The sequence below is a fragment of the Tyto alba genome, unplaced genomic scaffold (genome assembly GCF_018691265.1).
Source record: "Tyto alba isolate M040663 unplaced genomic scaffold, T.alba_DEE_v4.0 Super-Scaffold_11, whole genome shotgun sequence".
Taxonomy (NCBI): domain Eukaryota; kingdom Metazoa; phylum Chordata; class Aves; order Strigiformes; family Tytonidae; genus Tyto; species Tyto alba.
Genome location: NW_024881273.1, coordinates 8,365,968 through 8,386,520, shown reverse-complemented (window position 1 = coordinate 8,386,520; position 20,553 = coordinate 8,365,968). Strand labels below are relative to the sequence as shown.

The window sequence follows — 20,553 nt, the reverse complement described above, 5'->3', positions numbered from 1 at the left end:
AACCTTCACCTACGTAGGCAAGACCACACACAGAAAGGATGTGGATATGCTTAGGTACATGATAAAGGTTACTTACACTTCCAGAAATTTCAACCCACTCCCAAACTTCACCATTTTCCCCCAAAACCTCCATGTTCGCACACTTTGTATCCCAACACTTCAGCTGTTGGATTTCGGTCCAAGCCCAGGCTCAGCCCCATCAGTCACCCATCCCACCACACCCATCCTCAGTGAAGGAGGAAGATACCTTTCTCTAGGCAGCTGGTGGTTAGGATTGTGCCGACACCGGACACTGAGGCCAAAGAGTTTGCGGGCAGTCCGCTGGATCTTCTGGCGCTGGGCTTCCAGGGAGCTCTGCAGCAGCTTGTAGCGGTTCTGCAGATCCCAGTCATTCCCCCAGTGCTGGTGGATGCTCCCAATGGTCAGGAAGTGGTTGCTAGGTAGCCTTTTCATGAAGGATTTAAACTCATCTGGAACACACAGAAATATGGAGAAATACAGAGGTTTCTGAACTATAATGTAGTTACAATGATCTTCATTAAGAGGATGGTGAAACAGCAATGATGTTTGAAGCCATCAGTGCTCTGCTAAAGGAAGGTGATGTCCATTAGCTCACTGGTCTCTCATTCTGCCCTAGGAAGCCCACTAATTCCATGGCTGTTGCTGCTACCATATGGGAAACGAAACCCAGAGAGTATTAGGGTGAAACAACAATGTTAACGTGTACAGGGTAGAGAAAAAAAGAGAGCAAAGTCCCTGGAGCATGAGATTATAGTCTAGGGGTTATGAACAAAAAGCAGGGAGTTGTAATCATTGTCAGTTAAAGAGTTCTCATTTAAATTGTTTTTCAGCTTTCTCCTAAAATGCTGTTTGCTGTTGAAGTCAAATCACTTTGGCTGTGTCATTAAAAAAAAAAAAGAGAAAAAAAAAATCTTTAAAAAATCCCCAGAGGTATGGTTTGGATTGTATTAAAATGTCCTGCTTTCTCATTTTTTAAAAAAAAAAAAGCTTTCTGATTCTTTTTTTCTCATTTAACTTAATTTGAAGTTAAATGAGTTGCTTTATGTAACAACAAAAATAAAATAAAATAATTTGCAGGGCTAAGGTCAAAACAAAATGTGTCAATTTTAGCCAAAGGAAAAATGTAATTGATCCAAAAATATGTTGTTAAATGTTGTTTTGTGATCACTTCATTTCCGTTTGATTTTGTTTGATAATGAAAAAAACATTATGTAGTGTTTGAGTTTTTTTCATCACAAACCAGAAAATCTGATGCTGTTTCTGTTTATGAGCACCCCTTTCTTCCTAACTGAGAAGTATAGTTTGCTTAGACTCTTATTACCAGGCTGGGACATCCTCGTATAGAAAAAATAGATGGTTCCAACTTTCTCAGTAGAAAATAACACATTTTTTGATACCAGAGAACTGTGTTTGACACACTGAGACCTTGAGAAACACAAGGAGCAGGCCAACAAAAATTCCATAAAGTGCAATAAATAAAAGAACAAAATTCTGCACCAGGACAGAACAACCCCACAAATCAGTACAGGCTTGGAAACATCCAGTGGAATAAGAGCTGCTAGAAAGGTCCTGGGGGTTATGGTAAGATCCATGCTGAAGGTGGGTCAACACTGTGTTCTGACTGGAAATAACACAAACTGCATACTGGGCTAAATCCAGTAGGCTGGGGAAGTTAATATTCTCCTCTTCCTGGCACTACTGAGGCTACTCCTGCATTTCACTGCCCGCTTTAGGGGCACCCAGTTAAAGACTGGTGTTAAGAAACTGGAGAGGGCACAGCTGAGGGCTACCAAGATGGTCAAGGCTCTGCAAACCAAGTCCTACAAGGTCAGGTGGAGGGAGCTGCACTTGCTCAATCTGGTGAAGAGGCAGCCAAGGGATAATCTAATTACAGCCTACAGCTGCTTAAAAGGTACTTACAAATATGAAGGAGAGAAACTCTTCTTATTAGAGAGAGATGATAAAACAAAGAGTAATTGATAGTTTGCAGCTTGAGAAGTTCAAATGATTTATTGAAAACTTCTTCACTTGGAGGTAATGCAGCATGGGAACATGTTGCCCAGAGATATAGAAGAATCTCTCATTTTAGACTCTGCTAAACAAAACCGTGGCTGACTTGATCTAGTGCTGGTGGTAGTCCTGCTTCTACACGGAAGCTGGTCAAGAGCCCTGCCATAAGTCCCATAAGGTACCCAACAAGAAATGCAGCCATCTCTTCCTGTAAGTTATCTACATTATTTTTCTTCCTTTCTTAATCCTTTATTTTTTAAAATTCCTTCATCACATTTTCATAAGGAAAAGAGGACAACAACAAAAAAGAAAAGGCAAAACATGAAACCTTGTAAAGGTTGGTCTATTTTCAAAAAAAAAAAAAAAAAAAAGAAATAATCCACAGAATTATTGGAGAAAATCAGACCAGATAATTTACAGTCTATCGTACAAAGCTTAAAGATATTTGCATAACAGATTTCCTATTATTTAGCAACTTGCAGTTCATACTTAACTGCCTAACAAAGAATATCTATGAATTAGTCAGCACCGTCATTACATAGATGGTAAATAGATGTTCATGTCCTACTGATCACATGGTGAAACCAAGACCTAATAAAAATAATTATCATCATTGCAATATCTAGATCCACTGGACATCTGCTTGTCTCCTTTCTTCCCCAAAGATAACTGAGGCATTTTTTTAAAAATTATCTCTCAGGTTTTCACTCTATTTGTAATGCTGCTTTCAGTGCCCTTCTCCTCCCCAAAAATGATTCTCTCCTGTTCAGTGGTCCTCTGAAACTATCATCATGTATAATTGCTTCTGTTGACCATGCTGATTACTCCTGGTACCTTTCAGCAATAAAAGCCTTGCATTTGCTTCCCGCCCCTTATAAATCAATTTCCTCAAAAGCCTGTTTGTGCAAAAGACCAAGCTCTTTTCCCCCTGATGATGAATGTGCTACATTTTTCATAGAGACGGGTAAGGGAGAAATTTCAGTGCAGTGTGCACATTTTGATACTGCAGTGCAACGTTGGGGGAAAAACAAATGAGCAAAGAAATCTGGCAAAATAAAAGCTGGATGGGGTTGTTTTTAAAAAAGGGGGGGGTGAGAAAATACTTTCCAAAAATAATAGTTTATTCATTATTTCTTTATATTTCTTTATAACTATCCCTGGAGGCCCCAACCAAGATTATAGATGCATTGTGCTAAGCCTCGTACCTTTCTGGGAATAGTTCATTTTTAACCCGAAGAATTTCCAATTAACTAATAAGTCTGTTGCATGTGTTTTTATTTTATCTGCACAGAGAATGTTGATGACGGCTAGAACTACATCTCCCACAATGCAACACGGCCCCTCTTTTTGCCAAGTCACCCGGTCCCTGCAGGCAGCCCCACCGCAATGACTCATCAGCTCAGGTGGCCCGGGCCAGAGGGCCCAGCCTCTGGAGAAGAACCGTGGCATCACAGTGAAATGGCCATGTCAAACATCTCTTTCAGGGTGAAACTTTCATTTTTCCAGTTCTTGTCTTTTCAGTTAAAAAAAAAACAAAAACAAAAACAAAAACAACATGTTTTCATCAGAAAGCAGTAGTACTGCAAAAAAATCCACATGAGTTTTAATCAGGAGGCTGTTTTGAAATCCAGAATAACAGTTCTGATGCAGAATTTTTTTGGCCAGCCATACTAAAATGCCAAGAATAAGGCAGTGTTATTCTTCACAATTTACACATGAGCAATGAAGCACAGGACTGAGAGAGCTCCTGAGCTGATTTAAAGCAGCGTCAGTTCACTGCAGCTTCCTTGACTTTGAAGATGCTATCCCAAATCACACCAACTCTTGATTTGCCCCGCATGATTTTTTCAAATTGACATAGGAATCCAACACAGATCAGAACCAGACTATAGATCTTTTAGGCTATCAGCAGCTTCCTGTGCAAATGGTATTTGCTTTCAGAGCATTCCTGTGCCTTTCAGCCCACTTTATTCTTTATTGGAAAAGCCTTCAGATGTCATTGGAGATTTCTTTTCTGTTGTTCATAATGAAGAAAATCTTCTAGTTATTGGGAATATTTATTAAAACAAAGAAGCAAAATACTAATACCACAGTCTTTTGTGATATCAACTTTCATCTCAAAGGATAAGTTCACGCATGATGCAACAAAGTGATGAATGAGATGCAGCAGCTTTAAACATAAAGATAATCACTCTGTCTAGCCCTGAAAAGCCTCCAGCCCTGGGTGGAATATGGCTGTAGCACAGCAGAGAATTGCACTGCAATGTGTCACTTTAACATGGCAAATGAAAAACACCTTCTCCTGTTGAAATCTCAAGGGGAGGGAGACTGAATATAATTATCTACCACAGTCTTTGCTTAGATCGAGTGCAACAAGTACAGAATGTAACAGTAAAACAATCACTGTGGGACTGTAATTCTTCTCTCTCCATAGTGCGCTCACCTTCTAAGTGTCTGCGTTAGATCCCCTGGCAATGTAAAGGGGTTTGATGAGTGGTGGCCAACATGTGGCTCTTGAGCTTCTTGTGTGAAGATCCTGTGGTAGAACTAGCAACAAGTAACACATAACTAGTGTCAGAACTGTGCTGGAAGGCACTGCCAGTAATCCTAACTTGTGTAGTACTGAGCTAGCAGAAGCTTCTGAAATCCACATTTCTGGTTTGCCTTGGTGTACACACTCCATCCATAAATACAGAAACTCCCAGAAAACCACTGACCTCTTCAGCTGGAGACCTACTTCTGGAACTGCCCCAGCCTTGTGGCTCCCTACAGTATATGGGGGGATCTTGTCAAGAGTCATCAGCCTTGAGCCGTTAATTACTACTCTGACTTTGCTCAGCTGAGCACCAACCTGACAGCATGTGTTGGACATAAGAATCTGTGCAACAGCAGACACAACAGCAGGGTCCACATATTGAAGTATGAAGCAGTCCTCAACAGGCCAATGAAGAAACATCATAGGCCACTTCATTTCATCCATTAAGGGGATTAAGGTGACCTTCAAGATGAAGAAAAAAATTGCTGCTGGGAAGACTTCTGAAGAACTCTTCAGTGCCTTGAATGGAGCTATGGAGGAAAGATCCCTTCCTCATAGTTCTCTTTCCTAACATGGTGTGCTGGTTTTGGCTGGGATAAAGTTAATTTTATTCACAGCAGCTAGTATGGGGCTATGTTTCGGATTTGTGCTGAAAACAGTGTTGATATGACAGATGTTTTTGTTGCTGCTGAGCAGTGCTTACACAGAGTCAAGGCCTTTTCTGTTTCTCCCCTCAACCCACTAGTGAGCAGGCTGGGGGTGCACAAGAAGATGGGAGGAGACACAGCTGGGACATCTGACCCCAAGTGACCCAAGGGATATCCCAGACCATATGGCGTCATGCTCAGCATATGAAGCTGGGAGAAGAAGAAGGAATGGGGGACATTCAGAGTGATGGTGTTTGTCTTCCCCGGTCACCGTTACATGCGATGGAGCCCGGCTGTCCTGGGGATGGCTGAGCCCCCACCAGCTGATGGGAAGGGGTGAATAAATTTCTTGTTTTGTTTTGCTTGCACATGCAGCTTTTGCTTTATCTATTAAACTGTCTTTATCTCAACCCATGAGTTTTCTCACTTATACCCTTCCAATTTTCTTCCCCATCCCACCATGGGGGGACTGAGTGAGCAGCTGGATGGGGCTGAACTGCTGGCTGGGGTTAAACCACGACCAATGGAGACCTGGACAGTTATGACAAAAATCATTAAAAAAAATGTGTTGGAAAGTAACTGGCTAATACAAAGAGATGACAGTCAGCACAGGGATAAGTTCTTGGTTAAGTTCTGCTTAGTGCCCACGTGCCTTCAGGGTGAGCAGAGCACTTGCTAAAGGAAAGGATGCAATTGCACTGATACTATTGCTCTCTTTCCTATCTCAAGCCCTTGAGAGTGCATATCACATAAGTATTACAGCCCACCTACTATGGATGTTACCAGCATCTGCGTGGAACAAACTCCACTGACACCCCCAGCATCACACTGGGAGAAAGTGGAGAAAGAAATGTTCACACCTGCAGACATCAGCACTGTAGGAGAGAGAAATTGTTCTCCCATCTCCTTTCCATCTCAAATGAGGTGTCAACTGGCCTGTGCTCTCTCTCTGTGAATTGCCTTTCTCCAAAGCAGAATAAATCATTCATGCAAATCTGTAAAGCAATTTCTGCATCATTCATATTGTGGAAGTTTCTCTGTAGAACTATTAGAGATTCTGAGCTGGTTTGGTATAAAAAAATCAGATTTTTAATCAAACAAATTCTTCCATGGAAAATATCCCCTTACACATTGAATTATGTGTGCTGTATATTTTTGTCTGTACATGTGATAGAGTTTAAAAAGCACTCCCTCAAAACTAAGAACACATTTTTGGGTTCAATATCCTCTATTTTTTATCCAAACTGGAGCATTACACTGAGGGAAGAAAAGATTCTTAACTGGTAAAATCTCACTTCTTTTGTTTGAAATAAATCAATTGGAAAATGTGTTTTGCTTGGTTACCTGAATTCTCCAGATCTTTATAGGCTTCTGTCCAGGTCTTGCCCATGTTTGCTAATGTGTATTCCATGATCTGGATGTCGGTGATGGGGCAGTTGCACTGCGGGAACTCCTCTGCACACTGGCAGCCGCACTGGCTGTTCCGACAGATGTACTCCCCCTCGCCATTGCACATGATGTAACTCAAGGCAGACTGGACAAACTTCTCTTGTAAATACTGAGGGAAGATGATCTGGAGGCCTGGCATAGAAACAAGAGGCAGGGATGCGTGGAGAGAAAAAAAAAAAAGTCATTTCAGGTATCTGTTATTCTTTTCAAAATCTGTTTCATTAACAGCTTGGGAAAGTGATGCTGAGGAATTAAAAGCTGCTGGGATATTTTACTTGGAGCTGTCATGAGTAAGGAAAGTGGGGTACAAATGGCACACCTCCAGTGCAAGTAGTGAGTTGGCGAACAGCAGAGCCCATCTGCTCTGTGAGAGAACAGTGATAAATAAGTTCCCCCTCCCCAATGCCCAGTGTACCCCCTTCATCCCAGTCCTGGATCCCAGTACAATACAAAGCATCTGAATGCAAAGCCTCCCTTATTCCCAGGTGCAGGGATTTATATACTTTGCAACCAAATGCTAGTTCAGAAGTGATGAGCATTATCCTGTTCTGACCTGTTTTGAGAGAGACTACATAGGTTTGGTACCACAGAAACAGGGAAACTACACACAGAAAAGAAGAAAGAAAGGAAAACATAAGAAAGGAAAATAATGCAAAGAGGGTTTTATAAAAGACCCTTGCAGAGTTAAGTGCCCAGCTACAGTATAAATACAGGAGTTGGGTACCTGAGTCTTTTCAGCTCACTCCCTGCTAGGAAGGCTACTAGCCAAATCCTATAAAAGTGCAAATGAATTTAGTGCCAGTGATTTCAGTGGTGCTCTGAAGATTTACATTAACTGAGAGATCTATCCCCATGTCTCTTTCTCCATAGCAAGTGTTTGTGTATCCATCCATCTGTGCAAGCATTAGTGTAGGTGTACACTTGCTCAGGTACCAGAGGACATGATAACAGTTTAAGTGTTTGCCCTGTGTACACTGTACATGTTTTTCCATCCTGTCCTTCTCCAGCCCCTGTCTCCAGGCTCCCTATAGATGTCCCTGAGGATTCACAGCTGTTCCCTTCTACCTGGCAAGTCCTGCTTGTCAGGCTCAGTTAGAGTCTGTGGTGCACGAAGCTGAGACAACAATAACTCTGAGCGAGCCTTTTTCAGGAAGCCTGGCCCGCTTCGCCTTCCTCATAAAAGGCCCAGGGATTTTGGAGTGGCAGATAAAGGAGTTTATGGCTTGAACAGCAGCACTGAACTCCAGTGTAATGAAGGCACGCAGGTCAATTACCCATCTGTTTGTGTTTCTATTGCGCTGAATTACTGTATCCGTGGCTGACAGCTCATTGGAGTAGAATGAAAATAAGACAATAATTCAGAGGAAGATAGTGTGCAGGAAGGGCAAGGAGGACTGTGCCTCCTTTCAGGAGTTCAGGCCCATCTCTGTGGTGGGTCATGTTCGCCTCAGACAAGAGAAAAGCAGTGGGCAATGCCCCCAGGACCCCCATTACCCTTTTGCTTTTGGTTCCACAGAGACACCTCAGCCTTGGTCTGGAAGACCAAGTTTGGGAGATCAGAAGACTGTTGAAGACACAAGGACCTCTGTTTTCTCTCCCTTCCTGCTATTCCCAGGGCATGGTCTGCCCCACATCTCACCTAATTCACAGCCAAGCGTGGAGCAGTGGCAGCCACCAGGCAGGAGGAACACGGAGCAGCCTTCCTGGAGAAGACATTTATGACACTTGTACAAGGAAGGATTTCAAGCCTGGCCTTTGGAGGCATGGTGTCTGCATAGCTCCTGCTGGTTTTTCTGCACTGCTGATGTGGAGAAGGGAAGGAACATGCGCCTACGTGTCTACAGCATTCCTGCAAACACCTCAAAACTAGTCTAAGGAGATCAGCATTTTGAGGTCCCTTTGGTCATTCCTGAGATGTTTCTCAACAAGAAGCTCAGCTTTCTTCCTGTTGTCTTCAGGAAGCATTGAAGTTCAGTTTTTTCTAAGGATTTATCTGAAGCAACCACCATAGAGGGATGGTCCCTTTTCAAACCTTCACACTGATAGTGGGGATTATCCCACCTGCCAGACTCCAAGACTTCCCTTCTGGATGGAAACAAAGTGCAGCACTATTGGAGAACTGAGTCTACAAAAGGGTCTTGGAGAGCCTGAAGGCTGCTGTACTCACTGAGATTGCAAGCTCACAGGAGAGGACTTCTAGGTGTGCATTGACCTGTTAATTCATGGTCCAAGTCCCATTAATAAATCTTTCCACTCTGCTTCATGAAGAAGACATCTGCCCTGGTCTCAGCATTTGAATATGAGGGCCAAATGACCACAGGCTCTTCAGCGCACCATATTTTCTCTTTGAATTTTAATTTGGATAACAAGTTGTCTGGTCCCAGCTACAAATTATACTGGCTTTGAAGATTTTCTTTTTCTGGAGGGAACAGTGTTAAAAAGAGCAACTATGGTTTCAGGGAAAGCAATTCTCATTGCAAGGGATATCCAATGTGTATCAGCACATGCAGAAACATGAACATCCTGCAATCTCCAAAACATAACACTGTCCCATCCTACACTGCAGAGTGCCTCATGTGGATGCTTATTTTTTGCCCATAAAACTCATGGTTTCTTAAACAACATTTCCAGAATAACCTTCTCTTGTAAGAAATAATCTCATGTATAAGAGATAATAAGACCCCCTGTACACTTAGCACCAATTAAAAAAAACATTTATATAAATACTTAACTTTAATCAGGTAAGCAGTTCTGCTGGAATCCATGCAGTTTATTGTAGCACTTAACAAGCAGCACATACTCAAATATGTACTTAGACCAGGAACACAAGTGACACACAAATCCAGCTACTCCTCGAAACATGAATGTGTGTACACCAAACTCTGAGCCCTAACTTTAAAACTGCAAACATGCAGTAGGGATTACATGTGACTCAGATCTTCCAGCCAGGCATTTCCTTGTGGTAGAAATCAGTGTGAAATACAACCACACCTGCTTTCACATTTGTACTTTCACATATATAAAAACAAAAAAATCCACACATTTATCTTCATATCCAGACAAGGGCAGATTCACATCAGTATTTGTGGGTTTGTATTGAGCATCCTTGTGACCAGATTCTAGCAAGACATTTTACAAGTAGTGGGCCAGTAGCATCTCTCTCAGTCCTGGTACCCTCCTCATTCATATGTAGTTCCATACAGTGCCCAATGATTAAATATTGCTCAAATTGAGTTGATTACAGCTGTCAGTAAAGCACAAGTGTGATTATCACTTTTAAGGTAATCTTTACAAGCATGAGATTATAAGAAGGCCATACTGGTTGAGACCACTGCTCTGGGTGCTTCAGTTGCCACTTTTAAAGCAGGAAAGCCGTAGTCCCCAGGGCTGTAACAGCACACCAGCCCCACAGAGCAGCTTGCAGCCAGCCATGCCAGCTGGGAAAGCCCTGCTGCCAGCCACAACCTTAATAAAACATCCCAAGATGCTATTTTGTTCTCTAAGAAATTTCACTGAATATTGTAAACGTTTCAAAAAATGAGTATTTTTAATCCTTCAGTGTTGTCTACTGATAAGGCGACCTCATGTCAGCAGCCAAGCAGGGGGGTGACCTGGTCTTAAAGACTGAGATACTGGACTATTTTCCTGGGTGAACACCTCAATCCAAGCCAGGGTGCACAGGGAATGGGCTCATCCTCCATAGCAGCCTCAGTAGCTCATAGCAGATGCAGAAAGTAAGGTTGCTAGTGATGAGTGTTAGGGAGAATATCTTAGTTTTGAAGGTAACTTATTGATCAGAAGGACAAATTCTGCCAGACTGTAAAGCATAAAGTTCCTCTTTAAAAATTAGGAGCAGCACAGATTTGGTATAGGTTTGTCTTTGATAACTACAGGCAGAATATGAATTATCCGACACGGGAATATGTCCTTAATTCACCTAGAAAAACTATTAGAGAGATGTTTGGTTTTAGACTGCGTATAAAAGGCTTTCTGCATTAAAAGAGGTAAATTTCCTCAGCTCTAAATTAGAGCTATTTGAAACATTTTGCACAGAAGAGTTCTCTGTTGAAAATGCAGCTTCACTGAAGCATTTTGTGAGAGCATGTTGACTCCAAAAGCACTTTTGACAGTGAAAGGTCTAAATGTATTTCATACGTCCTCATTTTGTTTTGCTGAAAAGCTGAAATGTTTTGTATTGTCATTACTGTTCTGCTCATCTTGGTAAAGACTTTAGTATTAATTGTAATGCAAATTTTAATATTCTATTACCATATTTGACGTAACAAACTACCTAATATGCAGTATTTCCTGTTTAATGTCACAATGTTTAGAATAACACAGAAGGATTTTACCTTACTGAAATAGAGCCATGTTGCAATATTGATACATGTACTCTGTCACGCTGTCCAAGAGGATATGTCTCTGGAGTTTTAATTTCCAAAACTTTTCAAAATGCTGATTTTTTTTTTTTTTTTTCACTCAATTTTTCAAATTTCAGCATAGGGCACTTTTCCAGGGAACACAAATTCCTACTACCCACCAGACTGCTGTAGAGCTGTTAGCATCTTCCCCTCCCATGCTCTGATTTACTCCTTTTCCAGGCAGCACAGGCAGCTCGTGCATCAGCTGCACTGGAAGCAGAGGCAGGTGAAGGGACAGTTTCATGCTGGTGGCAGGGACAGGAGGATATAAAGTGGAAATAAGTGAGACCTGTGAGATCCTGGCCCACAACAAGGTCCCCCCGCTCCCATGTGGGGAGGCTGCATCACTACAGAGCCCTCCCCATGCACAGGACAGGGAACCTGCCCCCAGGTAGTGCTAGGACAAAGGGAAAACTTCTGACCTACTGTGATAAAAGTACCTGTACGCATACCCTAGAGCAGGCATCTGACACATATGTACATGCATGTTGGGTCCACATGGATACTGGTTTATAAATTAGTGATGCTTCTTCATCCATGTAACCACAGGTGCAGAACAAGACACCATGCACTGTACATGCATCCAGGTCCTCTCCTAAATCTCCAGGCCGGATGACCTTCCTGATCACTATATGCAGGCATGAAGGTATCTCAGCTCTGGGTCTGGCCATTGCATCTCTTAAAGGGCACATCTTTGAAACCACGATGCTCAGGGCTGGGCAGCAGCAAGCAAGTTCAGAAACATAAAAACTCCCTGTCACGAAGATGCTGCTCTTTTATTGAGCCAGCCTCAGAGCCAGAGTGACACGAAGGTAGTAACATGGATTTCTGTCAGCAGCTCATGTTCAGCTGCTAATCAGATGAGAGGAGACTCGGTCACGATCCAGTACCTGCAGCCCTGTGACTAATTCCTAATGAGGCCTCTCAGAGCAGAGGAAGGATCATGGGTAATTATCCCAAGAACCACACTCCAGATTAGGTGGAAAACACTCAGGTGTAGCTTTAAAAGTCACTTTGTTCTATTAGGAAGAGCTCTTACCTTCCTCCTTTCCCCTGCTGTCTCCCTTGGCTTGGGTCTGGCCTCTTCCTGTGGTGGCTTATGCCATGAAGCTCCATGAAACCCACCTGTGGTTGACCCCTGAGGTCCTCTGCTCCCATCAGAAGTCAGAGCCTCATCCATTTTACATCCCCTCTCTCTAATAGGTTTTTCCTCTTCCTCTACCTCCTTCCATCTCCCAGGCATCTTGCTTTTTCTCTTCTCTTGTACGATGAGATAGACAATAGAGGTCTTTTGATTTACCTACTTGCCAGTTTGCCTGCCTATAAACCAAACTGTCCAGTTATTTATCTGTTTACTTAGTAATCTGATGTGCAACCCTTGGGTTTGCATTATCAGCAGCCATCATCACAGTATATAAAAAACCTCAAATTGTTTATTGTTAATTAGGTAAGAACCAGAACTCAGTGATTTAGATAATCACTGGAATAGTGAAAACAACCTGCCTATTATTTTTAAAGGCAAATAATAACAACAATAATAATATATCCACAACGTGACTCAGTAAATGAAACCCAGTTTCTGTGAAACCAAGATTAAAACAGCACTTGCCAAATTATACTCAAAGCGGAAGATGTAATGTAGCCCATTCATCTGAAAAATTAAAATTTGTGCAAGTACAAGGATTCCAGAAATAAAACCATCTGGGCAAATGAGCAATTAAATCCCACATTTCCTTATTTTGTCAAAAACTTGGGAATAACCTTAGTAAATTACACGCCCAGTGAATTTCCTTCTTCTACAGAAGTTGACTTCTTGCTAACCAACATGTATTTATTTATTAATTCAGTCATGACCACTATATGTTGACTTCTGGACTAGTTCCCCAACTGGGACTGAAGCCATGGCTTCTAGCATCCAAATAAAACCTCTGTGACTTTTCCCAAAGATTATGGTCATTAGAGAGTCCCAAAAGCTGATCTGCAAACCTCTTGTGCAAATCAGAAATTTGGGAGGGACAGAGAGATGTGGACAGAATGCTCCTTCAATATTAATGGAAAAGATTACATTTATTTATATCAGTGTATGTATAATACACTGAAGTCCATCAAAATTCAGAATCAGGAGACACCCAGACACTTCACTGGGGTCTGTCCTGCAGTTCCTTGCGGCCCTGCTGAGGCATCATATGAAGCTACCAGAAGCCACCGGTTCTGCTTCAAGGAACTTACAGTGAAGGCAATCAAAGCAAACAGAGAAGGGGAAAAGGCTAGAAAAAAGGCCACCCCTCTTTCATTTCACTCCCCCACACTCCATGCCCTGTATTACTGTCTCCCTCATTCCCGTACCCTACCTTGCAGGTGGAGTTTGCTTTCAGTGCTTTGCAGAAGGACAGAACTCACAGAGTCCAGATTGTCATAGCTGTTACAGCCCAGGGGGCCAGTCCGAGTTTCTGTTACCTGTGGAGAATATAGAAAAGAGAGAGCGTTCCCTTTGATTGCAGCATCGCATCTTAACTGGAAAGAAATGCCCCACATTGGACAGACATGGCTAATGTTTGACACACTCACAAACTGAAAAAAACAGAGTGAATTGTATCTGCTTCCTTTATGGTAATGCATGTTATTCTGGACTTGGCAATGAGGTCCTGCAGATTGATGTTTCTCATAGAGGATCACTGGAGAACATCAGAAGCCAGTAGAGGAATTATTCCCTGGCTTCTCTTATTGGAAAGCAAGATACAGAGATGGATTGCCAGCCCACAATGGTGCCTGGTGCTCCCACAGCATATGTGCACACCATCCTTGTGCTGAGGATAGATGGAGGCACAGATGACCTGCAGTTCTGTTGCTGCGGTTGTTGCTGTTGGTTTCCAGCCATGGAGGAGAGCTGCCCTTCCTGAATTCACAAAGGGCGATTATCTGCTGTCACTGTTTCAATATCTCAATTCGATTTCCCATCCAGAGGGGAACAGACTCAGCCATGAGACACCACAGAACAATAACAAGAGCTGAAACCTTTCAGAAATGGCTAACAATGACGACTCCATCCACATCGCCTTCCCTGGAGTGAACTCCGCAACAATAAAATCCCTCCCCAGTATAAGATGATTGCTTTCAGAGAAGGCAGCCTTTGTCTGCAGAGCCATTTTCCCTGTTCTGTATGCTCTGAGCAACTCCCCTTCCTTCCTGCTGCAACCCCCAAGCTGTCACTTCATTCCAAATGCCTCAGTAATGTGACACTGAGTTTTTCACCTTTACTTGTAGTAAATTAATCTGAGAGATATTTAGCAGTCTTACACACACAAGAGGAAAATAATTCTGGGTTGCATGGGCTTGCCCATTTCACAGACCTGCCTTCCCTTTCCAACCTCCATCGCTGATCTGGATAACCTGTTCCCTCTCTCCTTTCCAAAGGTCATTGTCACACATAGTAGAATTCTCCTATGCTACATAACCATCACACTGAAGGCCCACCTCTTTCCAGATATTACTGGCCCTGAGGAAATCAATTCTTCAGGAAGGTCCATAAGAGAAGTATTTACTCTGGGAAATCAGCGTGGGAACAAAACAAGTTCTGATCAAAAAAGACACCAGAGTGGACTGGCAAAGTCCTGTCCCAAATTCCTACCGTATTGGTATGGACACACAATCTTCTTTCTCTTCCCAGTGCAACATACAGTACCTTGATTGCTCCGGTAGAGATCTGGATCTCATGGAGTCTCCTCATGGTGCCATCACGATCTACAAAGTAGGAGGAAGCAAGCTGGTGCAATGCTTCAACGCTCTGGGTAGCATTTCCTGACTTTCTGTCAAGGCGGCTTTTGTCCATGTACATGGTCAAGGCCTCCTCTCCTGCAGCAGAAGGAAAAGGAGACTTCAGTAAGGCCCAGGAGGCTGCCACGTAGGGTCATCTTAACAGGAACAGATGATGTCACATGTTGCACCTAAAGAAAGAAAAGTCTGATACCTAAAGCACTCATAAATGAACCCACCCTTCCTCACCAGTATCGGAGCCTCAGTGTAGTATATATGTGCTGCCTCCTCTATTCAGCCAGGAAGGCCAGGTCCACCACACTTGTAGATCAGCTCCACTGAATTAAGTGGATAACATTTTGGATGTTTATTAGCCAGCACAGCTTTACCACAGCTCTGGGAAAGGATTCAGAACATTTGTCCCACTTGAGGAACATTTTTCTCTCTGGGCAGTGCCTCTAGAACAATGCATATCTGACCAGAGAGGATGTCACCTTCATGCAATTCTCTTTGACCCAACTTCTAGAAGGAACAAATGATGATTTAAGTTGCAAATGGGACCCAGGTACATAGGTGGGTACAGGGAACAAACACACACTGTACCTCTTTAGTTTCTGGTGACAACGCAAAAGGGTAAGGGCAGGGGGCTGAATGAAAGAGAGCAAACAGAGAAAAGAACAAATGAGAAAGTTAAATTAAACCAAATACCCTTTCTGATTTTTCTTTCCCTCTCCTAGAGTCTTATTTAGTGAATTTAAGTGGAGAGCAAAAAACATTGTGAAAGATAAGGGACAACAGGTGATTTTGAGACAGTAGTCACAGAGAATCTGGGAGTGAAGCAGTTAAGATCTGAGAGCCCCAAACTGCCTAAACATTAGCAGAAACCCGAATCTAACAGAAGATATATGAAAAGGACACAAAGCTGAGAAGTAATATTTACCTAAAAGTTCAATTTGTGCTGTATGAGCCAGATTAAAATCCAGTTCATTCTTAACATAAGGCTGGCATTATAGGAGTAAAAAGGTAGAATACCATCCTGCATTCTTAACATTTGAAGTTCTGATTTTAATAAGTGAAGAGAATAGATACCTAAGGTAAGAATGTGCCATTTCTACATAGCTCTCTTAATGAGAAGAATGGTACTTGTTCTGATTTGATAGATGAACCACTGATGAATACATTGCCTCTAGCAATGATAGCAATGTCAAAAAAAACATACCACCACTTTTTAGGCTAAGAAATATTTTGCTCTTCAACATTTTTGCCCTTTTATTTTTTTTCCCCCAAGAGAACAAGCACTTATTTTTCTTAAAAATTCGAATTAGCTGAAATTGTTTGATTTGTTCAGATAATTTCTTTTGTTGCACACATGCAAAAAACCCACTAAGCCCACCCCCCTTGCCTTCCCTGGAAATTTTCCAGCTTTTATCTGGAAGCCAAATGCCTGAAAACAAACCAAAAATATTCTGGCTGAAAATCAAAATACTTTATTGGATTTCAGTTTTTCAAGATTGATATGTTGAGGAATGAGCCTTTGGCTTTGAGATGAAAAAGGGAAATTTTTGGTGGAAATAAGATACCTTTCATCAAAAGAATTGATCAGTTGAAATATTTTAATTGGTTTAATGGGCACTAAGTGGAGAAGTTTGGCATGTAAAACTCTATGTCTAATATTCTGTTAAAAATAACATACTATCCTTTAACCACAATCAAAGTTGTAGTAGTAATACTATCATCATTGTTACTTCTCACAAAAACAGCTTCCCTGGAAAATGACCAGCTTTCATTTCCGTTATCACCATTAATATTATTGTGTTGAGCGGTGTGAGGAGACGCTGGCAGGGATGAAGGCTCTGTCAGATCACGCTCCATCCACACAAACAGCAGAAAGATGGTTCCTGTCCCAAAGGATTTAAACCCCATGTATCTGATGAGACACTACAGGGGTATACAACAAACAGCCCGCAAAGCACGAGGTAATAGGATGACTGTGATTAGTGTGAGAAACAGCCGTCCCCACACACCAGATGCCCGGCCGCTGTCAACGCATTTTCAGGTTTCATCTTTGATGCAAGTTTTACAGGGGGATTGGAAGGAAGGTCAGACTTCGTGAATTTTCATGAGGCAACTTGTTTGTCACCAAAAGGGCATCTGCCTGGGAGTTAGCCAGGAGGCTTGGGGGAAGATAGGCTGGAGTGGTGTGAAAGTGTTGTATTTTGAACCAGAAGTTTTGTGTATCTCATGTAATGGAAGTATTTACCTGCATGGAGACAGAGCAGACATAAATGATGCTTTGCCTCCATTTCATGAGGCTGTGAAAGGAGAGGGAAGACCTGGGATAATTGTCCCCTTATCTGTGATTCTCAGAGAAAGCTGTGGAATCCAGGTATCAACTCTTCAGTTCCACCAGTAACTGGAAAAAAACAGCTTTTTCTGGAAAAATATCATGCCTTCTTTTAATAGCTGAGGCACAAAAATCAGGACCTTCTCTGTCTAAACCAGTTAATTTTAGTAGAGGAATGCCGATATTGGAGATCCCTTGGACAGAGAGCAACCAGAAAGCACAGGCTGAATTGCATCAGGCAATAACACTGATTTCAGATCACCAGGAGATCCACCACTAGCTTTTGGTCCCCAGACAACACAATGTGGGCAGTGAGCAGCTGAGACAGCTCTTAGACATCAGACAGGAGAAACCTATGCTCCATGGCAGTGGAGATCAGCTGTTTCCCCACAAAAACTGTCATTTTTCCTCGCTGAGGTGTTTGGAACCCTTGACTTGGAAGGAGAGATAAAAAAAAAAAATAACAAACAGGAAAGCAGAGCCCAAGGTATTTGATGCTTCTCCCGAGGGATGAATACTGTCCCTACAAGTGAAAAGTGCTGAGAAGAAATAATGCTCCTGGAAGCCTATTCTGTGTACATGTGTGCAGACCTGGAAAAGCACAGCATCCCCATGGAGAATGCACATGAGAAAGTAACCCTTAGATCAAGAGAGGTTAATAGACTTTTGCTGCATTATTAAGTCTTAATTTCTCGTTTATTAAGCGGATGCTATGTTCGAAGTTGCCTTTCCTTCAGGGCTTTCCCTGCAAATGGGCTTTTAGCTCTGTGTGCTCCATCCTGGAGCATGTATGCCCTCAATATGACCCTTCACCAATCCCTTTGTCAGAACAAAACTGGAGCAGAGCTGGTTTTTAAGCTCCAGAGGGACCCGGCTGCTCTGTAGGTTGAAAGGCATCGGAGCTGTTCCTCATGTGGCCAGGTGTCAAAATAGCTGCTGTATTCAGGTGGGCTGGCTTGATCTATCACCCAGCCTCCTGGGGTCCATGCAACAGCTGGCATTTAAAGCACAACAATTTCCTGTGTGTTTGTCACTAATTTGCAACCTAATAAGACATCAGGTTAAGTTACAAACAACTGTAATCCAAAGCAGAACTCTTGTAACTTTTCTGAGGAGACCTAGGTCTTGGGAAAACAAGGGTGCCAGGACATGTCTGGTTTTATATCCCAGTGGTCTTGTTTAGCCCACAGACCATGATTAGAGTGTGTCCTCCTTGCATAATGCATGCCCAGCTTCATCTACATTTTCTGAGACTGCCATTGCCAAGATAAATCCTTCTCTTCTCCCCTACCATTGCTCACCATGCTCTGGGCTGATGGAGCATTTAGCACTCCTTTCCAACACCAGTTCTTGTTACAAGCCTCTGCATATTTAAAATTGTTGTGTTGTAAAAATCAGGAGAAGAAACAAGCCCCTGTGAATAATTCACAACCTCACCCAGGAAAAACTAAAAATCTATTTTACCAGCAAAGGTCTTTCTTATTTTGAATATCCATGGATGTGAGTGGCAAGAAGAAGGCATGTCAACGGAAAGAAAAGTAAACCCACAAAACTAACTCTCAACACTTTACTGGATTCTTTCTGGGCTGGATTGGGGTCTGTAAAATATGGTCATGAAAAGCAATTTACTCAATAAAAACAGAGTTTATCTTTACGCAGACTTCATTAAGGCAGTCACTTCTATTTTTCAATTCATGGAAACCTGCTTTCACATTTCTTGCTGATGGAGCAGACGGTTTGAGTGCCTGGACTAGAAGAACAGCCTGAGGATCTTTGAAGGACGTTTGGCACACAAGAGGCTATTTGACTTCAATAGAACTGCACCAATTTACCTACCACCTAATTTGTGCATGAATCATACACACATATCTAATCTCATCTATCTCTCATCGCAGTGTCTGCAGAATGCTTTGGGAACAGACAGATGGCCAGAAATTCCTCAAAGTTCACTACAAACTTTGCAAGTGGCAAAGCTAGAGGTCATGTACATTAGAAGAAGCAACAGCAACAAACTCTGTACTAAATTTAAGACACTTTACCACTGCAGAATCCCTCTTACTCCTATTAGTTCTAAAAAGAAGGGCATTTAAATGCACATACCAGACAGGTAAAGAATGGTAAAAATACAAGAGAAAAAAAAAAAAGTCAGCAGCAAATATCATGAGCAGCTGATTTTCATCCCTCCTGTTTTCAATACTCAGTACTTTAAATGTTTATGCAGTACCAATAGCAGTGCATGCTCATGTGTTAACAGCCCTACAGCACTCATGTCATTGCTGACATGCTCTGCTTGCACATGCAAACCTCCTTGCAGTCCTGGCATATACATTTTGAATTTCACTTAACTATTGTTTTTTTCAAAAGCCTACTCCATGTTCCTGCTCTCACTTAAGCATTCAGCACAGGCCTTTCTGGCCACCTCTTTCCCTGCTGCACAGACTCCCTGCTCAACTCCTTGAACTCCCATTTTCCTGGAGCTCTTTAAAATTCCTCCAGTTCCAGCAAGAAAGGCTGCTTTTTCCCCTGCATTTGGTTTCATTCTGAAAAAAAAAAGAGGTATCAACAAATTCTGTTGTCAAATTAAGGACAGAGGTGCTGGAAAGACAGACAGGTTCCCCAGCTAAGTGAAGCACGATTATCTTGACGCACCCCGGTACACACACGCTGCTGCCGGAGGAGCGCAGGTGCACACGTATCACAGATGCCAAACTCACGCCCATCGCGCTGTGAATTCGTGTGGGGGGGCTATTGGTACCCTGGGGATTTTCACACCATCTGATGACGAGGTGAGCCTTGGCTGGGGGAGCTGCAGCCCTGTCTCGGTGCTCCCAGCTCACCTCCGCGCAGCACAGCGGAGACTCGCAGGTGCTGCCCGGTGCCCTCGCCATCAATACCCGCCTGAGAAAACAGCCCAGGTTGCCACCTACCTCCCAGGGTGGCCGAGATGAGGATGTGGGTGCCGTATTTTTTGATGATGGTATCAATGAACTGCTGCGTGGTGGGTCTCCTGCCCAGGAGGCGGATGCTCCTCTGAAACTCAGGCATCAGGGGCAGTGGATTGTGGAGCAGGTCCCTCCGCTCGATGGCTGTGTTCCTCACCTTCCAACGGGCAAACTCCCTGTGCGACAATACAGAAACACAACACGGGTGAGGCTTGGAGTCTGGAGAGGCAGGGAGGGCCACCAAGGGCAGGAAAGGAGGATGGAGAAGGGGACAGTCCTGATGGACATCCCCACATGGATACACGTGTGAGGCCACAAGGCTAGACAGGGGGAAAGCGAGACATTACTGCACAGTAAAAATACACTTTGAGGATCAGGGTCTGGGCCGACGAGGAGGTAGCATCATAGTCTCCAGAGATATCTGGCAGAG

The 20,553-nt window shown here is 42.8% G+C and overlaps 1 protein-coding gene across 2 annotated transcripts in view; it reads right to left on the bottom strand.

Annotated features, from left to right (window-relative positions):
* BRINP1 (BMP/retinoic acid inducible neural specific 1) overlaps window positions 1-20,553 on the bottom strand; it is an 89,721-nt gene that overhangs the window by 7,878 nt on the left and 61,290 nt on the right. For both annotated transcript variants that reach the window (XM_033012020.2, XM_033012019.2), the window contains 5 exons: window positions 20,109-20,299; window positions 14,767-14,936; window positions 13,436-13,541; window positions 6,559-6,795; window positions 248-470 (listed from right to left, as the gene is read on the bottom strand). In XM_033012020.2, coding sequence (XP_032867911.1) covers window positions 248-470; window positions 6,559-6,795; window positions 13,436-13,541; window positions 14,767-14,936; window positions 20,109-20,299 — 927 coding nt within the window. The remainder of the gene's footprint in view (window positions 1-247; window positions 471-6,558; window positions 6,796-13,435; window positions 13,542-14,766; window positions 14,937-20,108; window positions 20,300-20,553) is intronic.